Below are 22850 nucleotides of genomic sequence, written 5' to 3'. Positions count from 1 at the left end.
TGTAATTGCTCTGTATCGAATCAAAAGACGACATTGCGGAATACATTACGAGTACTCTTGCTTGTTTATTTTTAGTTTCATTAGTGCTTTTGTTTGAGATCTTCTTCAGATTTGAGATCTTAGCCAGTTTTAAATACCAATCGAAACCGACTATATCTTTCTCTTTCTATATTATAAGATTGTCTTTATTCTATTTAACTATGCAAATTAACACCCGCGGCATTTTGCGACTATCTCTGATGAATATAGTTTATTGATTATGACATATATACATGTACAGTACATATGTGTGTGTTAGTTAGGCTGTAATTACTCGCGCATCACCATTTTTTAACGCGTTATGCTATTTTTGGAACATTTTTGCAATTTATTTTTATTTCCAGAACGATCAATTTGATTTACAAAGTGACGCCAACTGCTATTTTTTTCATTTTTATTACACGCAAAGTATCTACCGCTTTCTATCAGGATGGCCACGTAATCGAAGTTTTCTTTTCCTAAGCAAAAAATGTATATAAATAAAAATGCATGTACAAATTTCGGTACGAGCCTTGTGAGCGCGCTCGGGGAGATACCACCACCCTGTCTGTTTTTGCCGTGAAGCAAGTAATGCGCTTCGGTTCGAAGGGTGGGACAACCCTTGTACTATAAAAAACTTAACTCATATCTCAAGGTGGGAGACAGCATTTACGTTGTTCATGTATGGGCTTGGGTAACCGCTTAGCACCAGGTGGACCGTGAGGTCATTCATCAGGCAGTTTTTAACTCGTCTAGAAACTTCAGTATCATCATCCGTATTGAGCTCCATAACAATACCCCATGTTTTTTCCAGCTCTTTGTCCCTCTTATCGTCGTCTTAGTGCCAGCACTATTTTTTTTGTTGTAATGTCGTATATCGTGTAGAAGTTTTTGGAAAAACCGAAATTGAGTATTTCTTAAATGCATACGGCGTCACTAGACTCCAAATGGGATGCCGGAAACATGCACGCTATCATTACAAATTTGTAATTTTTGTGTCTTATGGATATCGAAGACCTATGGCTATCGTTCACCAGGTAAGCCGTGTGCTAGTCTATCCTCAAAGGCAATAAATACTTACTTCTCAGTCGTTTGCACTCTTCGTAGTCGTGGTCATCATTTCGGCTAGTGGTGCGCTTCACATGACGGCGTTGCCATCAAAGGCAATAAGAACAATAAAATGTCGTGATATAAATTGTGTTTTTGACGGAGATCTCATTTTGTAAGTCTGATGACTTGTAACTTAAAAAGGTCTGAATTTCGATCTTGAACTATGCCAAACGTTTACAATATCTATAGTAATATATAAATCTACAGTGGTTTCGACGGATGTTCCGTTATAACTACTGAACCATGCATCCGATTGACTCGAAACTTGGTATCCATGTAGAAAATACATGTACTTAATGGATAGGCTAATATTTATATGAGTGTTGGACTCCCTACACCAGTTGCGGGGGCGTTAATGATTAGAATCTTTGTGGGGGTGAGAAATAATAATGTTAATTTTAAATGCCCAGCGAAGCGGACGAGTACAGTTAGTAGTTAATAAATAGAAAAGTACTGCTTTTATTTGTACTTGTGTAAAAAAATTCGTTACTGAAGTATCCTCGTCAAACCCGTTGCTCGCGACGAAGGGTTCGGCGAGTAAATTAACCCATAGATACAGCACACTGAGTTTCTCGCTGGATCTTCTCGGTGGGTCGCGTTTTCGATCCGGTGGTAGTTTCTGGGAAGCACTGCCCTTGCTAGGGCCAGTGTTAGCAACACCTCCGGTTTGAGACCCGAGATACGCTCGGATACGCTGGCATAGACCTCTAAGGCTAGCAGCGCACCAAGGAAAAAACTGAAGTAAGTTAATTGCATGTCGTATCGAAAAACATATGGCAAGAATTCAGAACCACTTTTTGTTTGTAGTCTGGCAAAAGTAGTTAAAATATACCGAGGGCTTAAATTTATCTGTCGAGACGAAAAAGCTCATATAACGCTTTATAGTATGGTTGGTATTAACTTAAGACTTTCACGACTCGTTGATAGCCGTGACCACGATACATGTAGGTAGTTGGAAACGACCAAAATTGTGTTAAAGATAAAAAATCCCTCTGTGAATTCGCATTTTAATTCACTGAATATGGAAACGAGAAATGGAAGCGATCTACACTGAACTGGTGATGAGGCTCGGTAGACTGACGATTTGAATGATAGAAAATGTATTTAGTGACTATTATCAGGTTTTAGTCAAATATCTGTTATTCTATAATAGCTACAGCTATTAGCTGCTTTAGATTTAGGAATCTAGTGTGACTGACTAGTATCTGTTATCTTTTGTAGAATTTTTTAATTGATATCTTGGGACAACAGTAACTAGTAATGTTTTCTAGGGCTATAAAAAGAAATATTAGTGTTAATCTCCCATGTGTTATAATATACCAATATAATATAAAGTATCCCATTAAGGAATGAAGTAATTAAGGTTAAAGGTGTTAAGTTTTGGCAGATTAATGAATAAAAATTTTTTTTCAAAGATCACAAAGAAAGTAGTTCACAAAAGACTTATCAAGAATATCGGGTTTTAAACTCTCACTGTCTACAATATTTTCAAGTCGCCATTTTGGATGAACTAATCGATTTTTTCGATTACGAATTATACAAGGTATCTCTTCTAAACTACCCTGCATCACAAATACCGCAATCACGATGTAGTTGACGGTTTCGTAACTCTTTCTTGTAAGGTGCAAACGTTCAAATCGAAGTTTGTGATGACCGTCCTATTTAAGGTACATAGATAGACGAGCGCATCCTTTTCAATAACACAGTTCTAAGTCTACAAGAGGTCGAATGCGTGTTACACGGTCTGTGGAATCCAATAAGCTTAAAGGCGTGGGGGATTCGAGAACAGAATTTCTGTTAGCAATGTTGCTATTTAAACGCCAGACTTACAATACGTTTCCCACTTTTGCTTGTATCTGTACGTACGTGAATGTACGCTGCGCTGCAAAAGTGCATGGACAGTACTAAAAAAACTTGCTAATCTATAATTAACGTTTGCTAGGTAAACATAATGTCACTATTTCAACGGTACTTAAACAAAAAGACAATTAGATTAATAATAACAGGTCGTTATGCATTAAATTAAAAGGCATTTAGCGTATAAAATCACTGAATACTTCTGTACTGATTAGCATATAAAAAACTAAAATAACTGAGGAGCATATAAAAAAAAATTGCAATTGTTTCCGTTATATTTATTTTACTTTGTACGAACCTATAGAAGCAAAACCAAACTAAAACTACTACATTGTGATGGTTGGCGATATAGGGGATGTTTGCCATACTCACTAATCAAGAGGTGGCAGTTTGGGGTGCGGTATACATACTAAAAACGATCTAATGTATCTCTATGTTAGTTGTATAATGTCTTTAATTTTTTTGTATTCTAATATTATTGGATGTGCAATGCATATACATGAAGTTGTCGTGGCCTAAGGGATAAGTCGTCCGGTGCATTCGTGTTGAGCGATGCACCGGTGCTCGAATCCCAGGCTGGTACCAATTTTTCTAATGAAATACGTACTCAACAAATGTTCACGATTGACTTCCACGGTGAAGGAATAACATCGTGTATTAAAAATCAAACCCGCAAAATTAAAATTTGCGTAATTACTGGTGGTAGGACCTCTTGTGAGTCCGCGCGGGTAGGTACCACCACCCTGCCTATTTTTGCCGTGAAGCAGTAATGCGTTTCGGATTGAAGGGTGGGGCAGCCGTTGTAACTATACGTGAGACCTTAGAACTTATATCTCAAGGTGGGTGGCGCATTTACGTTGTAGATGTCTATGGGCTCCAGTAATCATTTAATACCTAAGCAATAAATAAAAAATAATAATTATTATGTACTATTAAGCAGATGCCCTGAATATAAACGTGGTATTGTTGTTCAATTAGTGCCGCAGAAGCGAAGAAGCCTTACAATGTTGTAGACAATCTGTCGGCCTGTCTGTGAGTTGAGTTAGCGCCAAGTCGTTGTTATACGAACTGATAATATTCTAGGCATCTATTTATATAGGAAAATAGTTTGCAGTAAACAGCTGGCTCTCTGACTTTAGGCACCCGAGGCAGTTCTAATATTCACGAACTTGACTAACCACTTTCTGCCAATCGGGATGCAACTCGTCTGACTTGAAGTAAATCGCTTACGTAATATATTGTTAAATTTTAAGACTTTTATCAACTGAAAATACCAGATTTCCATTAAAAACATGATTTTTTTCTAGTATAATTGAGTGAACGATCTCACAGTTCATCTAGCATTATTAGGTGATAACCGTCTGACTTCCACGGTGAAGGAATAACATCGTTTAATGAAAATCAAACCCACAAAATTATAATTTGCGTAATTATTGGTGGTAGAACCTCTTGTGAGTCCGCACGGGTATTTCGGCAGGATAGTCCGGCCTATTTCGGCCGTGAAGCAGTAATGCGTTTCGGTTTGAAGGATGGGGCAGCCGTTATATCTATACTGAGACCTTAGATCTCATGTCTCAAGGTGGGTGGCGGCATTTACGTCGTAGATGTCTATGGCCTCCGGTAACCTCTTAACATCAGATGGGCCGTAAGTTCGCCACCCATCTAAGCAATAAAAATAAAATAACTTTAATTCAGAATTTTCTGATACTAAAACACGCATTGTAATCTCGTAAGAGAGTAGGTAACACCAATCATGCGTTTTGATTTGAAGAGCTGAAAAGACGTTCACAAAACAATTGAGCCTTACCTCATGTGTCGAGGTGGGTTGCGGCTTTCATGCAGTACAGGATGCGTCCGGTAGCCATTTTACATCTGTTGGGCTGTTTATCCATCTGTGCAATAAATGAAAATTTGAAAATAACTAAATAAAGAGCTTAAATAAACATTTCGTAATAACAACCTAGGGATTCGCATGTTTCTTGTTTAAGAATTGGACCATTGTTTCATGTACAGTCGGATCTCCGAATTTCGGATATCGACCCGGACTTTGGATTATATCGGACCACGGCTGTAAGCCACTAGACCAATAAATGCATCGTTTGAAACTTGTTGGAAAACGTGAAAATATTATTTGACTAGAGTGGTTACGGCTCTGCCACAATACACGCAATGCAGTGCACAGATTTGATTGGGAAACGACTGTGGAACATTCTGAAATGCATTCAATATTTTTTTTTATATTAGGTCTAGGATAGAATCGTATGCCCGTGCAGATGGTAGTATCATTCTTCTGCAGAAGAATCGGTCTGTTCTGAAAAACACCATTGCCTTAAGAACACTATTAAGATATTTCCACGTCTCGGGTGGGCGGGTTCATCCAATGCAATTTGAACGTCAATCACTTGTCTTGAGGAGAGTATTTAAGTTGTGATTTCTACAGGCTCCGGCTACTACTTGAACTACTACTAATTTTACTACTAAAACGACGTTGACCGTAAGGAGACGTTCACACATGTATGTTTAAATACGTCATAAAAGTTTTTGTATTTTCTGAATATACCCATAAAACCGGGTTAGTTTACTCATTAAAGTTTTAAATTACTTTATAGGCTCTTAAAAACAAGTCGCCAATGCTATTAACAATACAATGTAAATAATTACAATGTTAATAGTTTGAAAATCGCGATCATTTGTGAACACGTTTCACGTTACGGGTGAATCTGGATGTGATTTTTTTAAGCAATGGTACGTGACTCGCACCTGCGACCTCACGTGCATACGTGATAATACTATGCGTCTAATTGACCAGAATACGCGCTTCAAACACGCCTTTATTAGTTAAGCTAATTTAGATTTTGAGCTTCGCAATTATGTGATATTGAAATACCGTCGACGCGATCTTAAAGCAAAGGAACAGAAGTTTTAAATATATCCCTGTGAACTAATCTAGTTTGGGCACGAGATATTTGTATGAATAATTCCATGTAACGACTTTTTCTTTTCTTTTTCTCCACCTTATCCCACTAGGTGGGGTCGGCACAGCTAATTTTTCTCTTCCATTCTCTTCTATCAGCCGTCATCTCAACACTCACTCCTCTCTCTCTCTTATATCGTCATTCACACACTCCATCCATGATCCATGTCTTCTTCGGTCGACCTCTTCCCCCTCTACCTTGCACTACCATTTCCATACATCTCCTAGTCACATGCATCTTCTCTCTACGCATCACATGTCCATAGCACGCTAACCGTCCGCTCTTTAATTTGTTGCTTACCGGGGCCACTTTCGCACTTCCTCTGATATACTCATTCTTTATCTTGTCCATTCTTGTCACTCCACACATCCATCTCAGCATTCGCAGCTCTGCCGCATGCACTCCTCTTTCATCCTTTACTTTCGTCGCCCAACACTCAGATCCATACAGCACGACATATCCATATATTCCATGTAACGACTATTATCATTAAAATCCAAACTAATCTTGTAAAGGTGAAAGTGTTTTTGTTTGATGTATTGTTTGTCCTGATTTCAAGTCGAAACGAAGCAATGAATTGACATGATTTTATTATACCGATAGTGTTAGAATGAGATAGATCATCTTTTATCCCGAAAAAAATGTATCGCACGGAAAAATACAGTGGCGCTTTTCCTAAATCACGCGAGGGAAGGCATGGGTTAGTTATAATTAAGCAATAAACACAAGTTACACTGAGTTAATCACTGATTTTCAGGACTATCATGTTTAAGTATAACCATTTTTCTAGGGTGGGCCCGTGTTCTATTTGTCCTGGACATTTCTTTGTATTTCCTTAGGGAATCTTTTTAACTTTGGTCACAAAGCCCTAATGGATAATTAATAATAAGCAAACATGGATGGAGAGTGTGAATGAGGATATGAGAGAAAGAGGAGTGAGTGTTGAGATGACCGCTGATAAAGGAGAATGAAATAGAAAAATTCGCTGCGTCGACTCTACATAGAGGGAGAAGGTCACAAGGCCCTAATTACAGTGATTCTTTTTCACAATAGACGTTTTTACTATGTACATGGCCGTTGCAACCAGACTTTTATAATAAATTTATTTCAATAAGACTGAAACGATGTCAAAAACAGTCCCGAACACACCAGGATTTACATCGCTATGCATGTATTTGTCACTCCAGTGATTTTTTTTCAGCCGCGTATAATGTCTAGTTTATAGGGCAGATAGGGACATCCTATTGGTACAATTGAAACTTCATGTTTCAAGATCCAATCTACGATGGCCATGACTGTTTCAATGTCCGAATTTGGAAACCACTTAGGTGGGGCGGGCGTACCTATATATGTAGTAATAGGAAATGTTTATCATGTAATTTGTGCTAAAATGTTGTCTCTCTGTTTTCAGGTAGCCGCCAAGCTCGACGACATTTATAAGACTGGAAAGCTAGCGCACGCAGAGTTGGACGAGCGTGCTCTAGATGCCTTAAAAGAATTTCCATCCGACGGTGCTTTAAGTGTTCTTGGACAATTTTTAGATTCAAATCTCGAACATGTATCCAATAAAAGTGCTTTTTTGTGTGGAGTTATGAAGACCTATAGGTGAGTTCTACGTGCGGGGTTCAAGTTATTTGACGAAAGCCACGACGAATGCGGAGTGGAGTTGATTACTAACGCGGTTGTTTTAAATGAATTGAGATTGAAAGAAACAAATTTCTCTGATGCCTTTGTAGAATTAGCCTTTGATTTTAGTTTGAAGATTTTAAAAAAAATGTGCTTGGATTAACAAAACAGTATCGTTTTCAGTTTAAGTCGATTGGTGAGTTATAACTTTTCGCCTCTGAAAACGGCCTGTCTAATGATACTGTTATTAGCAATGGAAGAGGCTCTAAAGCTGTAGATAGGACTCCTAGCTATTTTTTATAAATTGATAGACAAATTGGCTTGCAGTTACACGTGCCGGCTAAATTGCAGCGAGGGCTCTACCACAAAAATATAAATATGTCATCCTGACTAATGCAAAATGCACCTACATACCAATTACATATTATTATGAAATTTACATAGCCCACTCGTTTATCCGAAGCATTGTCAAATTCAAGAGAATCAATAATAAATTTAGACTTCAATACTGCGTCTTTGATATTAATCTGGCCTCGTTTCGTAGCGTTTGAAAGAGGCCTAAAAATGGCAAAAGGAGCAGATAACGGCACACAATAGTCGAAACGAATTACGTGTTGTTTCAATATCTCTGAAATATTTGTAGCTATTTTTGATGCGCATCTATTTTTCTATTAACAAATACCACCTTAATCTGGTCTTTTTTATTTTTTGGCGAGCCGAGTTTGTTGGTGCAGTTTTTTTTTGCCCAGTAACATATAGTGGAGATATATTGGATGATTGCCAAACGACTTGCTCGTGAATCTGGGTCGCAATCTCGAAAAATTGATTTGGAAATTATCTGCCGCGTTGCAGATGCTTTTTGGTTTGGGGGGGGGAGGGATTTTGCGTCGACTGCAGGCTTCAATGCAGGTGAACTATGCAGGGAATTTAAAAGAGGTAGATTGCGACAAGTTGCAATAACATTTATGTAGCAACGCAATCGCGCATTCCGGTTTGGAGGGAAGTAAAGCTGGTTTAATGATGAAAACTGCTGCCTAATTACTTAAAGTGGGCTCTGAGATTCTTAATGTGTGATCAGAGGTCCGATTAGATGCTAAACAGTATATGGGCCGGGAAGTTATTTTCGATAATCATAAAAACAATGCTTAGACCGTTACTCGATATGAGGAACTTGTGAAATCGGAAAAGGATAAATAGATAATATAATTAGACCTAGCCCACGAGGCTACGGCCATGTGGCATTTTAATTCAACTATCATTGTTCCGATGGTTGTGTCGATGTGGTTTGATAGCGAAAGGCTTTGACCGAAACCTTAAAAAGGTTTTCGCTATAAGCTTGTCTTAAGGCTCGATGTAAAAAGCGGTAATTCTTGACACGCCACGTATCCTGAGGCTTATCACTATAGTCGAAATAAAAGTAGCCCAGTTGAAAAATCCTCTACCAATGAATATATTTAGAATTAGAGCTTGATAACTCTTACTGACAAATCCCTTTCTCCCTTCAAAATTTAAAACAGGAGAACTGTTTCTGAAATAAACTAAAGAATGTCTTTTAGTTTTAACCAAGTGCAATGATCCGATCTTACAAAGCTTTTCTGTGATACCGATAATGTATACATATTACATATTTGTACATATTATAAAACCTAAAATAATTTATCGTGCAAAAAATATACACTATACTATTTTTATTAATAACAGAGTTTGCTCTTAACCACGCTAATAAATTCGATTACTAGCCTTAACAGGGTTCCCAGACAGACTCATTTGAATATCTCTAGGATGACCCTCGTTTTAAGAGTTCACACTGTAATAATGTACTCGATACCGGTCATTAAAATGCAATAAAAATGATTGCTGCTAAAATACATGACTTGACCTATATGTTGTTTTTTCCTCTCAGTTGTATCCTTGATACTAGTACCAGTGTCGTAAAATCTTGGTTTTATAACTTATTAAACGGATGATATTATTGGATTTGTGGAGTTTTATATTTTAATTAATATTGTTGTTTGCAATTACTGATGTTGGTGGTCGGAATTTGGCCATAATCATTGGCACATAACAAGATTTTGATTCATTCCACTTTGTATTGCGTTTGGTAATTTATTTATTACTTCTTATTTGTGAAGTTCTTAAAAGTCGTATTATACCTTTTATTGTTAATAACACCAAAACTTCAATAAGACAAAATTCAAATTTGTAACCCGCAAAGTATCTCTTTTTGTTTACGCTGGTAGGGAGGGTAGTCGATAGAAATTCGTTTGATTCGAATTTTCATTCTGGATTCCTGACAGATACTAAAAATTTAAAATAAAAATAATTTAACAATTTTAAATATTGATAAACGATAAGGAGCCCATTGGTCAAATTGTTAAAAACGGGTCTGCTCAAATTAGTCGGTAGCACTTTACTAACCGTATCAGATCGTGCTGTTGAAAGATTTCGATCGCAAATTGATTGTTCACGCTACGTTTTGATGCAATTTAAAAAAAAAAACAAAAAAAAACACGCCATCTCGAACAAAACATCCGTCGTGTTGATGAAACTGTTGATATTTAAATTCGAACGTCCTTCACGAAGATCGCGTGGTTCAGTGACTTGAGTTGAGGCGAGTTCGCATCAAAATACGATGATCCTAAATCGTTTTTAATTATGTAGGTAAAGGCGGTGCAAGCTGAAACGAGGCTCGGAGTTGTGTGCGTGCGAATTCCTCGACGCTGCGGCTTTGTTGGAAAACACGGTCGTATGCCTGTAACAAGATATTTGTGTCCTCGCGTTCGCGTGTGTTTGTTCGGTCGAGAGATTAGATTACGGATGGTCATTAGCCCCGGGAGGCTTGACTTGAGGCAGAATTGCACAACCTGTTTGCGATATCGATCGACAGAGTGCAAATCTTGGATTAGAATGTATTTGACGATCACAATCAGAAGGAACTGCGTTGGTTTATTAGGGTCTTTGGATTGGAATATTAATTTAGGTATCGCTTTATGCTTCAAGTACTGGTGAAACTAACGCCCCGTAGAAAAGTCACATAAGACTGACCTGGTGACATAGCAACTAGTTTTAGAGGGTAGTTGGCTGCTAGACCAATATTCGATTTCCATTTCGGCTATTTTCTATTGTGACGAAAAGGTTTATTTGTTCTGTGCCTGGGTTTTGGGTATACATACCTATGTATATATGTCTGGTTCCTATAGTACTGAAAATCTTTATTTGTGGTCAGATAACGGCGTGTGATCGCTCTGATTATTTATTATTGTTTAAGTAGTAACTTGTGGTAAAGCTTAATGTTAGTCCCCACGGGTAGGTACCTTCACTCTTTGCCTATTTCTGCCGTGAATCAGCCATTCGTAGCGGTTGAAAAGACAGGAAAGCCATCAAACAATACCATTGAAACTATGACCTCATATCTCAAAATGAGGCGGTATTCATGTCACGATGTCTATAGACTCCAGTAGTCAATTATATACTGGATGGTTCGTAAACACAAAAGTATTATACAAAAAAGTCTGAATGATGCTAAAAACTGGGGAGTAATTTATTTTTTAAGAGAGATTATTTTCAATCACTATTTTATAGCACGTATTATTAAGAAACATAAATTGCGCTTAAGTCGGCTGTGTCAATTAGTTCATTAATATAACGGCTACAAAAGCAAGAAGCTAGAATTTCATCGTAAAATGTTTGGCCAATGCGCTTCTCATGAGAATGTTTGTCGTACATAAACCCTTGAAATTCGAATTGGTGATAATTTAGATGAGCGTGAATTCCACTGAACGCAACTGGATATGGTTTAAATGGTTTTTCAGACAGAAAAGTCGGGCGGGCGTTCCCGGTGCTCCCGCTCTGACTCCGACTGTGCAGGTCAAGGGCCCCGACGAGGAGAAGATAAAACAAATCTTGGCCCGAACCGGTTACACGTTAGATGTGACTACAGGTCTGTATTAACAGTATTAATAGTCAAGTATAACCATTAAGTTTTTTTTTATTGCTTAGATGGGTGGACGAGCTCACGACCCACACCACGACCTGGTTTTAAGTGGTTACTGCGTAAATGCCGCCACCCACCACACGAGACATGAGTTCTAAGGTCTCACACTTTTAACAGTACCTTCGGCTGCCCCACCCTTCAAACCGAAACGCGTTACTACTTCACGGCAGAAATAGGCAGGGTGGTGGTACTTACCCGTGCGGACTCACAAGAGGTCCTACCACCAGTAATTACGCAAATTATAAATTTGATGGTATGATTTTTATTACGCGATACATACGATTGCACCGGACATCTTATCCTTTAGACCACGACGACTTCAAAACAGGCTAAACTTGACTATTTGAATGTAGTGTTATAGCAGGGAAGAGAATGTCACAAAATTACTAAATGTTTTAACGAATGTAATGTCTTCTATTATTAATATAGAATAATATGTATTTACATACATATATTACATATATGTGTATATAATATAATATAATATATATTAATATGAAGTAATGTTAAGGTGGTTCGGGTTTACCAATTTTCTCAGGGTGTTACTTGGTACCTGAGAGTTGGAATTGAAAGACAAAATTTTGTTTGTCATTAGAGATTTTATTTGTGTGTATTTAATATTTTACGCTTGAAAATTTATTTGCGGTCATTAGTGCAACGCCTCGAATGAGTTATGGTTGTTGATATTGTTGTGGCGTTGCACAGGTCAACGCAAGTATGGGGGTCCGCCGCCCGGGTGGGAGGGGGGCACGCCGGGCGCCGGCTGCGAGGTGTTCTGCGGCAAGATCCCCAAGGACATGTACGAGGACGAACTCATACCGCTGTTCGAACGCTGCGGCACTATCTGGGACCTGCGGCTCATGATGGACCCCATGACGGGTGCCAACCGCGGCTACGCCTTCGTCACCTTCACCACCAGGGACGCCACGCAGCGGGCCGTGCACGAGGTAAGCCACCCGTCTCTCTCTTTCTTTCTGCCTCTCTTTCTCTTTCTCTCTCTGTCCCCCTCGTCGCCTTCCAGAGAGCGACAAGGTTTATTAAATATTTACACACTTAAAGAATTGTTCCTATTTGTTTCTTGAACTGAGACAATGCTTTCTTAGTTCTGCGGGTACCCTAAAAGCTGCATACAAGGGATCCGCGCGCCTATCACATGCAGTTTAATGCAAATTATTTGTATAATAACATTGCAATCGCGGAAATAAATAAAGCAGACGTAAATAGTGAAATTGTTAAAAAATTGAAACCGTATATTTAGGTAAAGGGGAAGTCGTTGTCGCTCTCTGGACACTCGTCCCCGTGTGTCCCAGCACTAGAACTGAACGAACGAACCCATGGCGCCGGACGAGTGCGGCCGCCACGTCATGTCGCTCTTGTCACTCGAAACAAAGAAGTCGCTATCACGATTGGTAACAACTAAATTGTGTCGAAAACTCGAACGATCACCGATAACAGTCACGTGGTCCCAGCACCACCACCCACCCCCCTCTCACTTGTAATTGGTGTGTGAATCTGATGCAAAATTTGTTTCTAATTCAACGTCTACTTTCCAGGTTTCTCGTCGAAACGTTAATGATATTCCTTGAACTGATACCGTGTTAAAGCAGCGGTCGTCTCGCGCGTGGCGGTCTCTGTTCTGTCCGTCTCGGACGCGCGCGCTTGAGTCCCGCTAGTAAAGTAGCCGGACCGCCACCCGCGAGCCGCGCTCGTCGCGGTGCCCCCCCGCCCCCGGGCCCCCCCGCACCGCCCCCCGCGCCCCCGGCACCGCGACGAGCCCCCCAACCATTGCCTGTGGAACTAGTTCTCAGTCATTTGGGATGTTTATCTATAAGCTTGTCATTATATAGCATGTTATTAATATTCCGCTGGATGAGGCCAGTCGCATTTCTAAATGTAGTTGAGATTTTTATTGTTAATGATTAATGGCAGCCATGTGTAAAACCGGATGCGAATGGCCTCTGCGACTATAATAATCACAACCTGTGTATATGTGCAACCGTAACACCTAAACTGAAGTAAGCCTCGCTTGTCCTCAGACATGATCCCGTACTTCACTGTTGCACCTCGTTCAGTTTTAAGTTGCTTTCATTTTATGTTTTGTCACCATCACACTAGTACTACTACTCGCTTCTTTTAATTTTCACTTCATCAAACGGTCCACTTACAGGGTTAACTTTGAATTGGCTTCAAAAAGTTCTCGAACCGAGAATAAACATCAGGCTCTCCTCTTTGCTCAGTCCAACACTTTCGGCTTGTCATCCAAAGTTCAGTTAACACATCATGATTGGCTCTAACCGTCATCCCGGAGCGGCCGTTGTCGCGCCGTTGTCGTGCCGTTGTCGCGGCGGCTGCCTCGGCCGGCGGACAGTACCGACGCGCCCGAACGTCCGAATCTGCGATTCGACGCGGCCCGACCGGATCCGAATCACACTTTTTCAAAATTGTTCCCTTGTTATTTTTCCCACAGCTCGATAATCACGAAATAAAACCAGGGAAGACTCTGAGAATTAAGATTAGCGTACCGAATCTGCGACTTTTCGTCGGCAACATTCCCAAGTCTAAAGGCAAAGAGGAGATACTGGAAGAGTTTGGTAAATTAACAGGTAAAGTTTCACTCGAATGAATTAAAGAATTGATAGATGTTTTGGGGTTGAGTGCGTGGGGCTTGGTGTGGACCGCTGAGGGTGCCCCGCTTGTCCCGCTTGTCCCTGCCTGCCCCCGCCTGTCCCTGCCTGCCCCTGCCTGCCCTCTCCAGTCATTGTTGGCCGAGCCGGCCCAGGCCAGCCTCGGCCCTCGGCCATCGGCCATTCTCCCTCCAATTGTTCTTGCAGCTGAATGATTATGAAATTCGAAAGGGGAAAAAGATTGGCGTTACCGTTTCCTTTAACAATCACCGGTTATTCGTGGGGAATATTCCCAAGAATCGAGATCGGGACGAATTGTTTGAGGAGTTTTCTAAGCACGCACGTAAGTCCTTGTCGAATTCATAATGGTATGAGTGCGGCGCGCGGGCCCGCGGTCCGTGACGTCACGGTCGGGCGGCCGCCGGCCCGCGCGCCCCGCCGGCGCCGACCCCGCGGACTCGTCCGACTGCTTCGCGTAGAGCCGCGCGCCGGGGTCCGGGGCCGCTTGTGTTGTTGCCGACCGCCCAGCCGCCGGACCCCTACATTGTTTCCGTGTGCTTGCAGCTGGCCTCGTTGAAGTCATTATATATAGTTCGCCCGATGACAAGAAGAAAAATAGAGGATTTTGTTTTTTGGAATACGAGTCTCACAAAGCGGCTTCGTTGGCCAAGCGCAGACTCGGCACCGGGAGGATAAAGGTGAGTCGATCTCTAGCGAACACTTTTGATGTACATTTACTTAAAAACCATAAAACTGATGTGACCTAATTTCTTGCGTTGAAGCAGGTTTGGGGCTGTGATATTATAGTCGACTGGGCTGACCCTCAAGAAGAACCCGACGAGCAGACCATGAGCAAAGTGAGTACGACTTATTTACCTACAAAGAGCCATGTCTTTCCGTGAGTTTTGCCAAAGGCTACTAAACGAAACGTCGGCAAATGGACCAGCAGTGTACTGCAATCCCAAAGGAACATTTACTGACGGTAAGGCGTATGTGTTATCTATCGGCACTGGTAATCAATAGCATCATCGGGAGCTTGATAGCTTAAAAATAATTTACAGAGAAAGCCAGTTAATTGTTTATGAACTTGAACAATTCTGCTCTGAAATGTAATAGGCCACGTGCGCTCACTGGATCACCCAATACAGTGAGGAGTTCGGTAGAGGCAACTGAAGTGTCAGATAATTCGTACCGCATACAAAAACACGTTTGAAAATGTGTATTTTATCAATGTACTTTTATTACACGCAATGTACTGCGAACAAAACAACTGACGCACGGCGTGTGCGGTCATGGCTCTTGTTTGATATATAAACTTACAAACATATAGATATGACATTATATTTTTTATCGCCACAAGTCCATTGTTTTCAGTTCTCATTTGCGTTTTATATTCTTGCTGTTTTGGCTTCGGTCATTACGCCCTGTATATTAAAATGATTGGTTACAAAATTATATCTTTTGTGAGAATAAATGAATTTGTACAGAGAGATGGATTGTGTCGAGTAGATTGTGATTACATTTAATATATTCTATAGTTGAACGTCCGTGACCCGCAGGTGAAGGTGCTGTACGTGCGGAACCTGACTCAGGACATTACGGAGGAGGCGCTAAAAGAAGAGTTCGAGCATTACGGGAACGTGGAGCGAGTCAAGAAGATCAAGGACTATGCCTTCGTGCACTTCGACGACAGGGACTGCGCGGTGAAGGTGAGGACGGGTTGGGCGGGGGAGGTGACATTGCTTCAAACTGTGTAGGTTACTGATTCTGTGGCGCTAGTGAGCGTTAATTATGTACACATTATTGTCGCTCTTTAGAGAGATCTTCTCATCGTGGCCGCCGCGCCGGTAACTATATTCCCGATCTTGCGGACAGAATGGAAAGCAGTCGACGTCGCCCAAACACGTCATTTCGGATCCTCCCGATCTACTAACGGTGCTTTTAGGTACCTCAAGCACCGGTCATCGTTTTCGTCGAACCTGTCGCTTGCGACGAAGGGTTCGACGAGTAAATTAACCCTCAGACACAGCCCACTGAGTTTCTCGCCGGATCTTCTCAGTGGGTCGCGTTTCCGATCCGGCGGTAGATTCTGCGAAGCACGGCTCTTGCTAGGGTTCGTGTTAGCAACGGCATCAGGTTTGAGCCCCGTGAGCTCACCTACAAAAGTTAGGGTTACGCTGAAATAGCCTCTCAAAGCTCTCAGCTAGGTAGGAAAAAAAACTTCCGTGTATAAATTTTCCCTAATTCCGTTACTATAATATCACTTGTGTTCAATTTCAGGCGATGCAAGAATTGGACGGGAAAGACTTGGGAGGATCCCGCTTGGAGGTGTCGCTGGCGAAACCACCTTCGGACAAGAAGAAGAAGGAGGAGATCCTACGTGCTCGCGAACGTCGTATGATGCAGATGATACACGGACGCTCTGGGTTAGTGCTCGCAGGGGTCCTTGTGCGTGAACGTGAACGGATTTGAAGAAATTGGGGATCGTTCACAAAAAAACAATTACTAAATTGGGTTTGCACGATTTTATTAAAACTTGTTGAGACAACTGTACTACGGGTTTAACCGTCGACCGTTGTTTTCATGTTTGGTACTCTTGCCTAGGTCTGAGAAAAGGATAAAGCGCGAGGAGAATACGACAGCCGATAAAGGCAAGCCGTTGTCGTCGTGGAAGTACAGTTTGCAAAACAAGATCTTTTTTTTGGTTGATTTTGAAAGCCTCGTGGATGTAATATTCGTTTATAATATTGATCGATTAGCGTTTTGAAGTTAGACAGAAAATCTAAACACTCGATCTTATTACTTTATCAATAACCACGTTAATTTTATGCTTTTGGACGTTAGACATAAAGTGTTGTTTACTTTTTTGTGAACTGCAGAATTGAATAAGCATTATGGAGACCGCAAACTTTAAACCGGCCTAAATAATATTGCTTATATAGTGTGAAAATGTATACGTAATATATAAACCAACTCATAACATGTAATTTTATTATAATAACATGTTTGTTTACTCAGAATGTTAATACTGGTCAAATTTTAAGTAAATTTAAATATTTCTTAAAACGAATTATCGCAGCTACTTTATCGAGGGGTGAAAGGTTATTAAGCTACATTAATCTTTGTAATTGAAGGTCCGTTTTATTTGGTATTAGTATCAACAATTTCATATTTTTTAATTGAACTTCAATTTAACCTTACTCCATTCAGATAGCTGAAGAAGTTTTTTTGTTATCATTTATTTTCCAAATTTTAAACTTTAAATGGCTTCCCTGTAAAGCTGCAACAATGTCGCTAAACTTTTCATCCGTCGAGACGTGCTGCGCTATGGCTAAAGTGGATCTTGTTTTGCAGACGCACTGTTAATAAATGTCGAACACGAACGTTAGACGCTTTGTCTCCTCATTTGCTTTACAAAACTACGCTAGAGGAAGTGTCCCTCAGAATCGATGTTTTGTTCACGCAATTTATTTTCACGTTCTATCGATGTTTGTGTTTTTGGAACGAAGTTCCTTATCGCGCGTTGTGAAAGGGGGCTAGACGGAAAAAATTCTTACGAAAAGTTGTCACGACACTTTTTAGATCCGTCATTCTGACCAATCAACGTGTAGGCGCTTATCGCGTGACATTGCTCGTATCCGATTGGTCCGCGTAATGAGTACAGTTTCTCGAGATAGCGTTTCAACAATAGTAATTTAGTTCATAGTATTGTTTTTTTCTTCTTCATAATGCCGTAATTTATTATTATAACCTAAAAAAAAAATACAATTCCTTCACTAATTAATCGAAAGGAACTTCGTTCCATCCGGGTGTCCCTTGACACCTCTGAAGTTTTTTATTTACGTGCCGCTCTAGACGTCAGTCTTGTGCTTTGGTGTTTTGACATTGACACGAGAGATGATGGGTTTCCGGAATCCATCATTTCTGGTTGAGAATATAAAACTGGCGAATTGAGTATTGGATGTGGCTGCCGAGACAAAGTCTTGTTTGCATTGGTCATAATTATTATTTTAAAAGCTTTAAAGCTGTTGATTAAAATACATTGATTTTGTCTTGTGTGCGGCGATTGAAAATTTCACACAAACTTTAAAGTTCTGGCTTGTTGTTTATCAAAGAATTTAATTCTACTGGTGGTAGAACCTCTTGTGAGTCTGTGCAGGTAGGTACCACCGCCCTGCCTGTTTCTGCCGTGAAGCAGTAATGCGTTTCGGTTTGAAGGGTGGGGCAGCCGTTGAAACTATACTTGAGACCTTAGAACTGATATCTCAAGATGGGTGACGCATTTACGTCGTAGATGTCTATGGGCTCCAGTAACCACTTAACACCAGGTGGGCTATGAGTTCGTCCACTCATATAAGCAATAAAAAAATTGATAAGTTTTTGTGAAGTTTCGGTTGAATTCGGTTAAAAATGAGACATGATTTAAAATGGCATTTGGAGAATTTGTATCGTCGAGGGACGTTGACGAGCTCGCCCGGCGCAGGTTCGACTGGTGCGGATGCTCGCCGCCGCACGCCATGCGGGGCCGCACGCCGCAGCAGGCGCCGCGCCCGCAGCACGCCCGCCCCGACTACGGTCAGTGCCGCACGCACCACGCCGCTAGCGACATCTGTCGCCCGCGGACTTAACGACTAACTGATGTGACGACACACGTGCTCTCTCACCCTCCGCCACTACTCACACTATCCAACTGTGAACACGGTGTGGTCCCCGCGCGACACTCGCACACTCTGCCACTCATCCCTTACTAACGCTGCCGACCCGCGCCCGCCCAGCCGACGTAGGACTTGGCTAGACCGACCTCTGCGTGTTTGATTAACGCAATTCATAGACAAACCGAAGAAACGTTCACTCCCTAAAACTATATTTAGAAGGGCTACCTGTATAACTGCACCGATCATTTAAACGACATAACATTACTTACAGCTTGATCCTCCCGAACCGCATGCTTTTATATCTAAAACATCATTTGAACGCAACATTTGGAGTTGATGTACTTATTCGGTTTCAGAAGTGTCTGGTAGTAGGGCACGGTGGTGGGCCGCGTCGTCTGCTGACGATCCGAGTTTGTAATTGTTGTGTGTGATACGAAGAGGACGTAGGCCATGCATGTAGCTCCCGAGCGGAGGGGCCCGCCCCCCTAGCTTGTAAGTTAGCGTTAGTATAGCTTAGCCTCTAAAAGGCCTGTGTTGTGTGTTTATAGATTATGATTACGACTATTACGGATACGGTGATTACCGAGGTGGCTACAATGAGCCGTTTTACCGGTACGATGAGTTCTATTTTGATTACGCGGGGCCGCCGCAACCGTCCGCCGTCCGCCAGCCTCCCAACAGACCGCAGCCGGTGGGTCCCCACACACACTCACTAATGTTATCACTTATTTACTAGTCACTAGTCGCTCCTCGCTCTACTCATCATTGTTCTATTGATTTATTTTTTTTGAGTTGCCAAATTTTTATCATCAATAGTTTAATTTTTTCTTTTTAATGATTTTGTTGAATCCTGTCCTCGAATGGAGTTAGTGACTCGGTAAAACGGTAGTGTGTAGGCCTGACGGTGGTGATTATACGAAGGCGGACGGACGTGCTCGCGGGGGCCGCGGGGGGCCACCATCAGGTCTATATGGCTGAGGCCGCTCCGACTAACACGCCCGTCTCCCCTAGCGCTTCGTGTCCGTTGACATTCCTCGTTGGCACCGCTTATCATCTCGCCGCGCTTGTCACCACCATGTAGTAGTGCTTTGCTTTGTAAGTGACCCCCCCCAGCGTCTCCGTCGCTCGGAACGCTTGAATAACACTAGTAATGTCGTTGCAACGTTTGTATTAAGAAGACTTACTGACCCGCTTGGTGAATGCCTCACTCAGGACGACGAGCTCGGCCTAGGAGCCAACTCGCTTTACTACGACCTAACCGGAGCCACTCAGGTACCGACAGAACTGAATTATTCCAAATTTCTTATCTAGTTTTGATGTCGTGTCGATGTTCAAGGTAACATAATTTGTAGTTTATCTGAATGTAATTTTAATTTTTTATTATTATAACTTAGACTAGCGGTCGGGGAACTTTTTTAATTATTACCCTAAAATATTTTTGTGTAAGTTGATATTACCCCATGGCGAAGAACAAAAAAAAACGCAATCGCTTCTTTTTAGCATCTTTCATATTATAACCCCCATGATAATTTTGAAAAAAATATTATTTTTTCGTTTCATTTTATTTCGTTTCATCGAGTTTGAAATCACAACGATTCTAAAGAAGTTTCACTTCAATATATCCTTTTTACTCACAAAAGTTTCATTTTTACCCCCCAAAATTTCATTTTACCCCATTTGAGGTAATTTACCCCGGTTCCCCGACCGCTGACTTAGACGAATGTTTATGTTCCATAGATTGGTAGATTATGTAAACTATATAGTTGCATAGAAGTAGGTACCTGATTGTTTCGTTCAACCGTTTTTTGTTGTAAAAGTATGAAGTAGTTTTTTTTTTAAATCTGGCAACAATATTGTGTTGCCATGTTTAGTAATTTTTTTTTTTGTAGTTTTAATTGGAATTTGGTGCTAAGTATCTAGAAGGGAAACGCTAGACGCAGACTTGTCGATGAATAGCGTGATACTTATTACGCTGCGGCATGTTTTAGAGAGAGCATGTAATATTTTTGAGGAAACTGCCAAGAATATCCAATAATCTTAAAATATGCTTTTACAGGATTTTTGGAACTGAATTCTGGCAACACTTTTACTAACGAAAAAAATATCAGAGGTTTTTGTCCACTCGCGCGATTCAGATAAATGTGTGTGTAAATGCTTCCAAAATTATGGCAGAATATGTCGTAATTGTTGATGTGTGACCGCTTAATATGCGTAATGATCTATTATAGCACTACTGTTATCGGTCGTTTTAAATATCACTAACTAACATACAGGGTGTTGTAACTTTACGCATTAACGAAGAGTCCCTTCCCTTCATCTCACACATTTGTTTTATCTGACACTTATCACACGCTTTATAATCAATGAACGCAATAATATATAATATCACCGTACACGATACGAAGTTTACGAGTGTCGGCTACTAACAAGCCTGGTTTTGGATCGATAATTAAATTTGCGAAGACTATTATCGTTGCCAGCCGAAAGTCGACATTAAAAATGCAGTTAGTGTTGCCGTATTTATTTTTATTTTCGTATTATAGGAATGTAACCGTTAAGTAGAAAATAGATTAAAATACGTATTTTGATTAGATAGAAGGTATTTGAATATTTTTAGACGATGCCGACCATTTTGCGTTACGTATGCGGGTAGTTGGTGATTTTGATGTCGCGATTGGAACGTCACTTGTGAATGAGGCTTTACAGTACATACACGAGTATGTTTAAAAAAAAGTAGGGTACTATTGTACTGTAGTATCTGTGACTCTTACAACGCCTCTAAGTAAAATATATCTTAATCAAATATATAAAATTCTCGTGTCGCGGTGAAATGGCTTAACCGATTGTCATGAAATTTTCTGGGTATATCGGATAGGCCTGAGAATCGATCAACATCTATTTTTCACGCCCCTAAATTTTAGGGTGGTCCACCCGAAAAATATTTCCTAGAAATAATATATAGGTTCGGCAAAACAAGGTTTGCCGGGTCAGCTAGTAAATATAAAGTTCAAAGGCGCAATGAAAAGCGTCATATATCTCGTCGTATATCTAGAACCTATAACTAAATTAAGGACTTTATTAATGAATTACCAGAAGGAGGGAATGTGGTTTTGGTTCAACTTCCTGCTCACTGCTGTCTTTATAAGCTAATTACTTTAAACGTTGACTTTAACTAAACTCGAAGAGCAAACTATTGCTTTGATATTTCTTTGAATAATATTTCTTGATGATGCTTATTAATGATTTCGTTTGTTATCGAACTTTACTCATGAGTATTGAGTTCTTCAGTTTCGCATTAGATTTTCAAAAATACATATACTCTGTTATCTCATAAATGACTTGTCTCTGACCGAACAGAATGAACACATTCGCGATTACCTACCTACATTAGTCGCTGTTTTTTTTACAATTTTGCTCAATTTCAATTTATTATTGTAGACTTTTCATTATTTTCGGATAAGGAAAGATTTCAAAAAGTATTTTACGGATCTATGTTGCTTGATAACTTAGTTCAACAAGGAAACTATCCGTTTTAAAGTTCGCCTACAAAATGCTATTTTAACCGAATATTTGCAAACTTGTCTCTTGTATTTTACTGGTCCCTCCAATGCTGTTCACTCCACACACAAGGTAAAGTCAAATTATCCAAGATACGAACCAAAGGGGAACTTTTTTAACAAGTCGCGTGGTTCAGATTTTGTAGAAGGACCAAGATCGTGAATTCTTCGGTTCAGTTTGTTTTCTTTATCTACCATTACGTTAAGTGCAACTTTGTGTGTCGTATCAACTATTACTGACCTCTATTTTTTTCAATTTGCATCACATCTCATAGCTATACCTACGTGATGGTTGAACAATACAATGGTACTATTTACTAATCTGAGCTTCACCAAATAAGAACAATAATCAAAACAAGAGATCCTGTCAGAAGGGACCTTAAATTAAAATGTTATGCTCAATTATTAATAACTAAAATATCTCAATAGTTTTC

At 40.4% G+C, this 22850-nt stretch overlaps 1 protein-coding gene across 22 annotated transcripts in view; it reads left to right on the top strand.

Moving 5' to 3' along the window:
• The window catches only part of LOC114253539 (heterogeneous nuclear ribonucleoprotein Q), a 33758-nt gene that overhangs the window by 7025 nt on the left and 3883 nt on the right, over nt 1–22850 (top strand). For 4 of the 22 annotated variants that reach the window (XM_089728180.1, XM_089728176.1, XM_089728178.1 and 1 more), the window contains 11 exons: nt 7372–7565; nt 11399–11526; nt 12286–12527; nt 14048–14183; nt 14769–14902; nt 14987–15061; nt 15764–15913; nt 16485–16630; nt 18688–18779; nt 19408–19550; nt 20072–20131. In XM_089728180.1, coding sequence (XP_089584306.1) covers nt 7372–7565; nt 11399–11526; nt 12286–12527; nt 14048–14183; nt 14769–14902; nt 14987–15061; nt 15764–15913; nt 16485–16630; nt 18688–18779; nt 19408–19550; nt 20072–20131 — 1500 coding nt within the window. Of the gene's footprint in view, nt 1–7371; nt 7566–11398; nt 11527–12285; nt 12528–14047; nt 14184–14411; nt 14548–14768; nt 14903–14986; nt 15062–15763; nt 15914–16484; nt 16631–18687; nt 18780–19407; nt 19551–20071; nt 20132–22850 lie in introns of all 22 variants that reach the window. The other 18 variants (XM_089728184.1, XM_089728181.1, XM_089728183.1 and 15 more) reach the window with 9 other exon arrangements.

This window comes from Bombyx mandarina, chromosome 06 (genome assembly GCF_030267445.1).
Source record: "Bombyx mandarina strain Sakado chromosome 06, ASM3026744v2".
NCBI classification, from domain to species: domain Eukaryota; kingdom Metazoa; phylum Arthropoda; class Insecta; order Lepidoptera; family Bombycidae; genus Bombyx; species Bombyx mandarina.
This window is presented reverse-complemented; position numbering and strand designations above follow the sequence as displayed.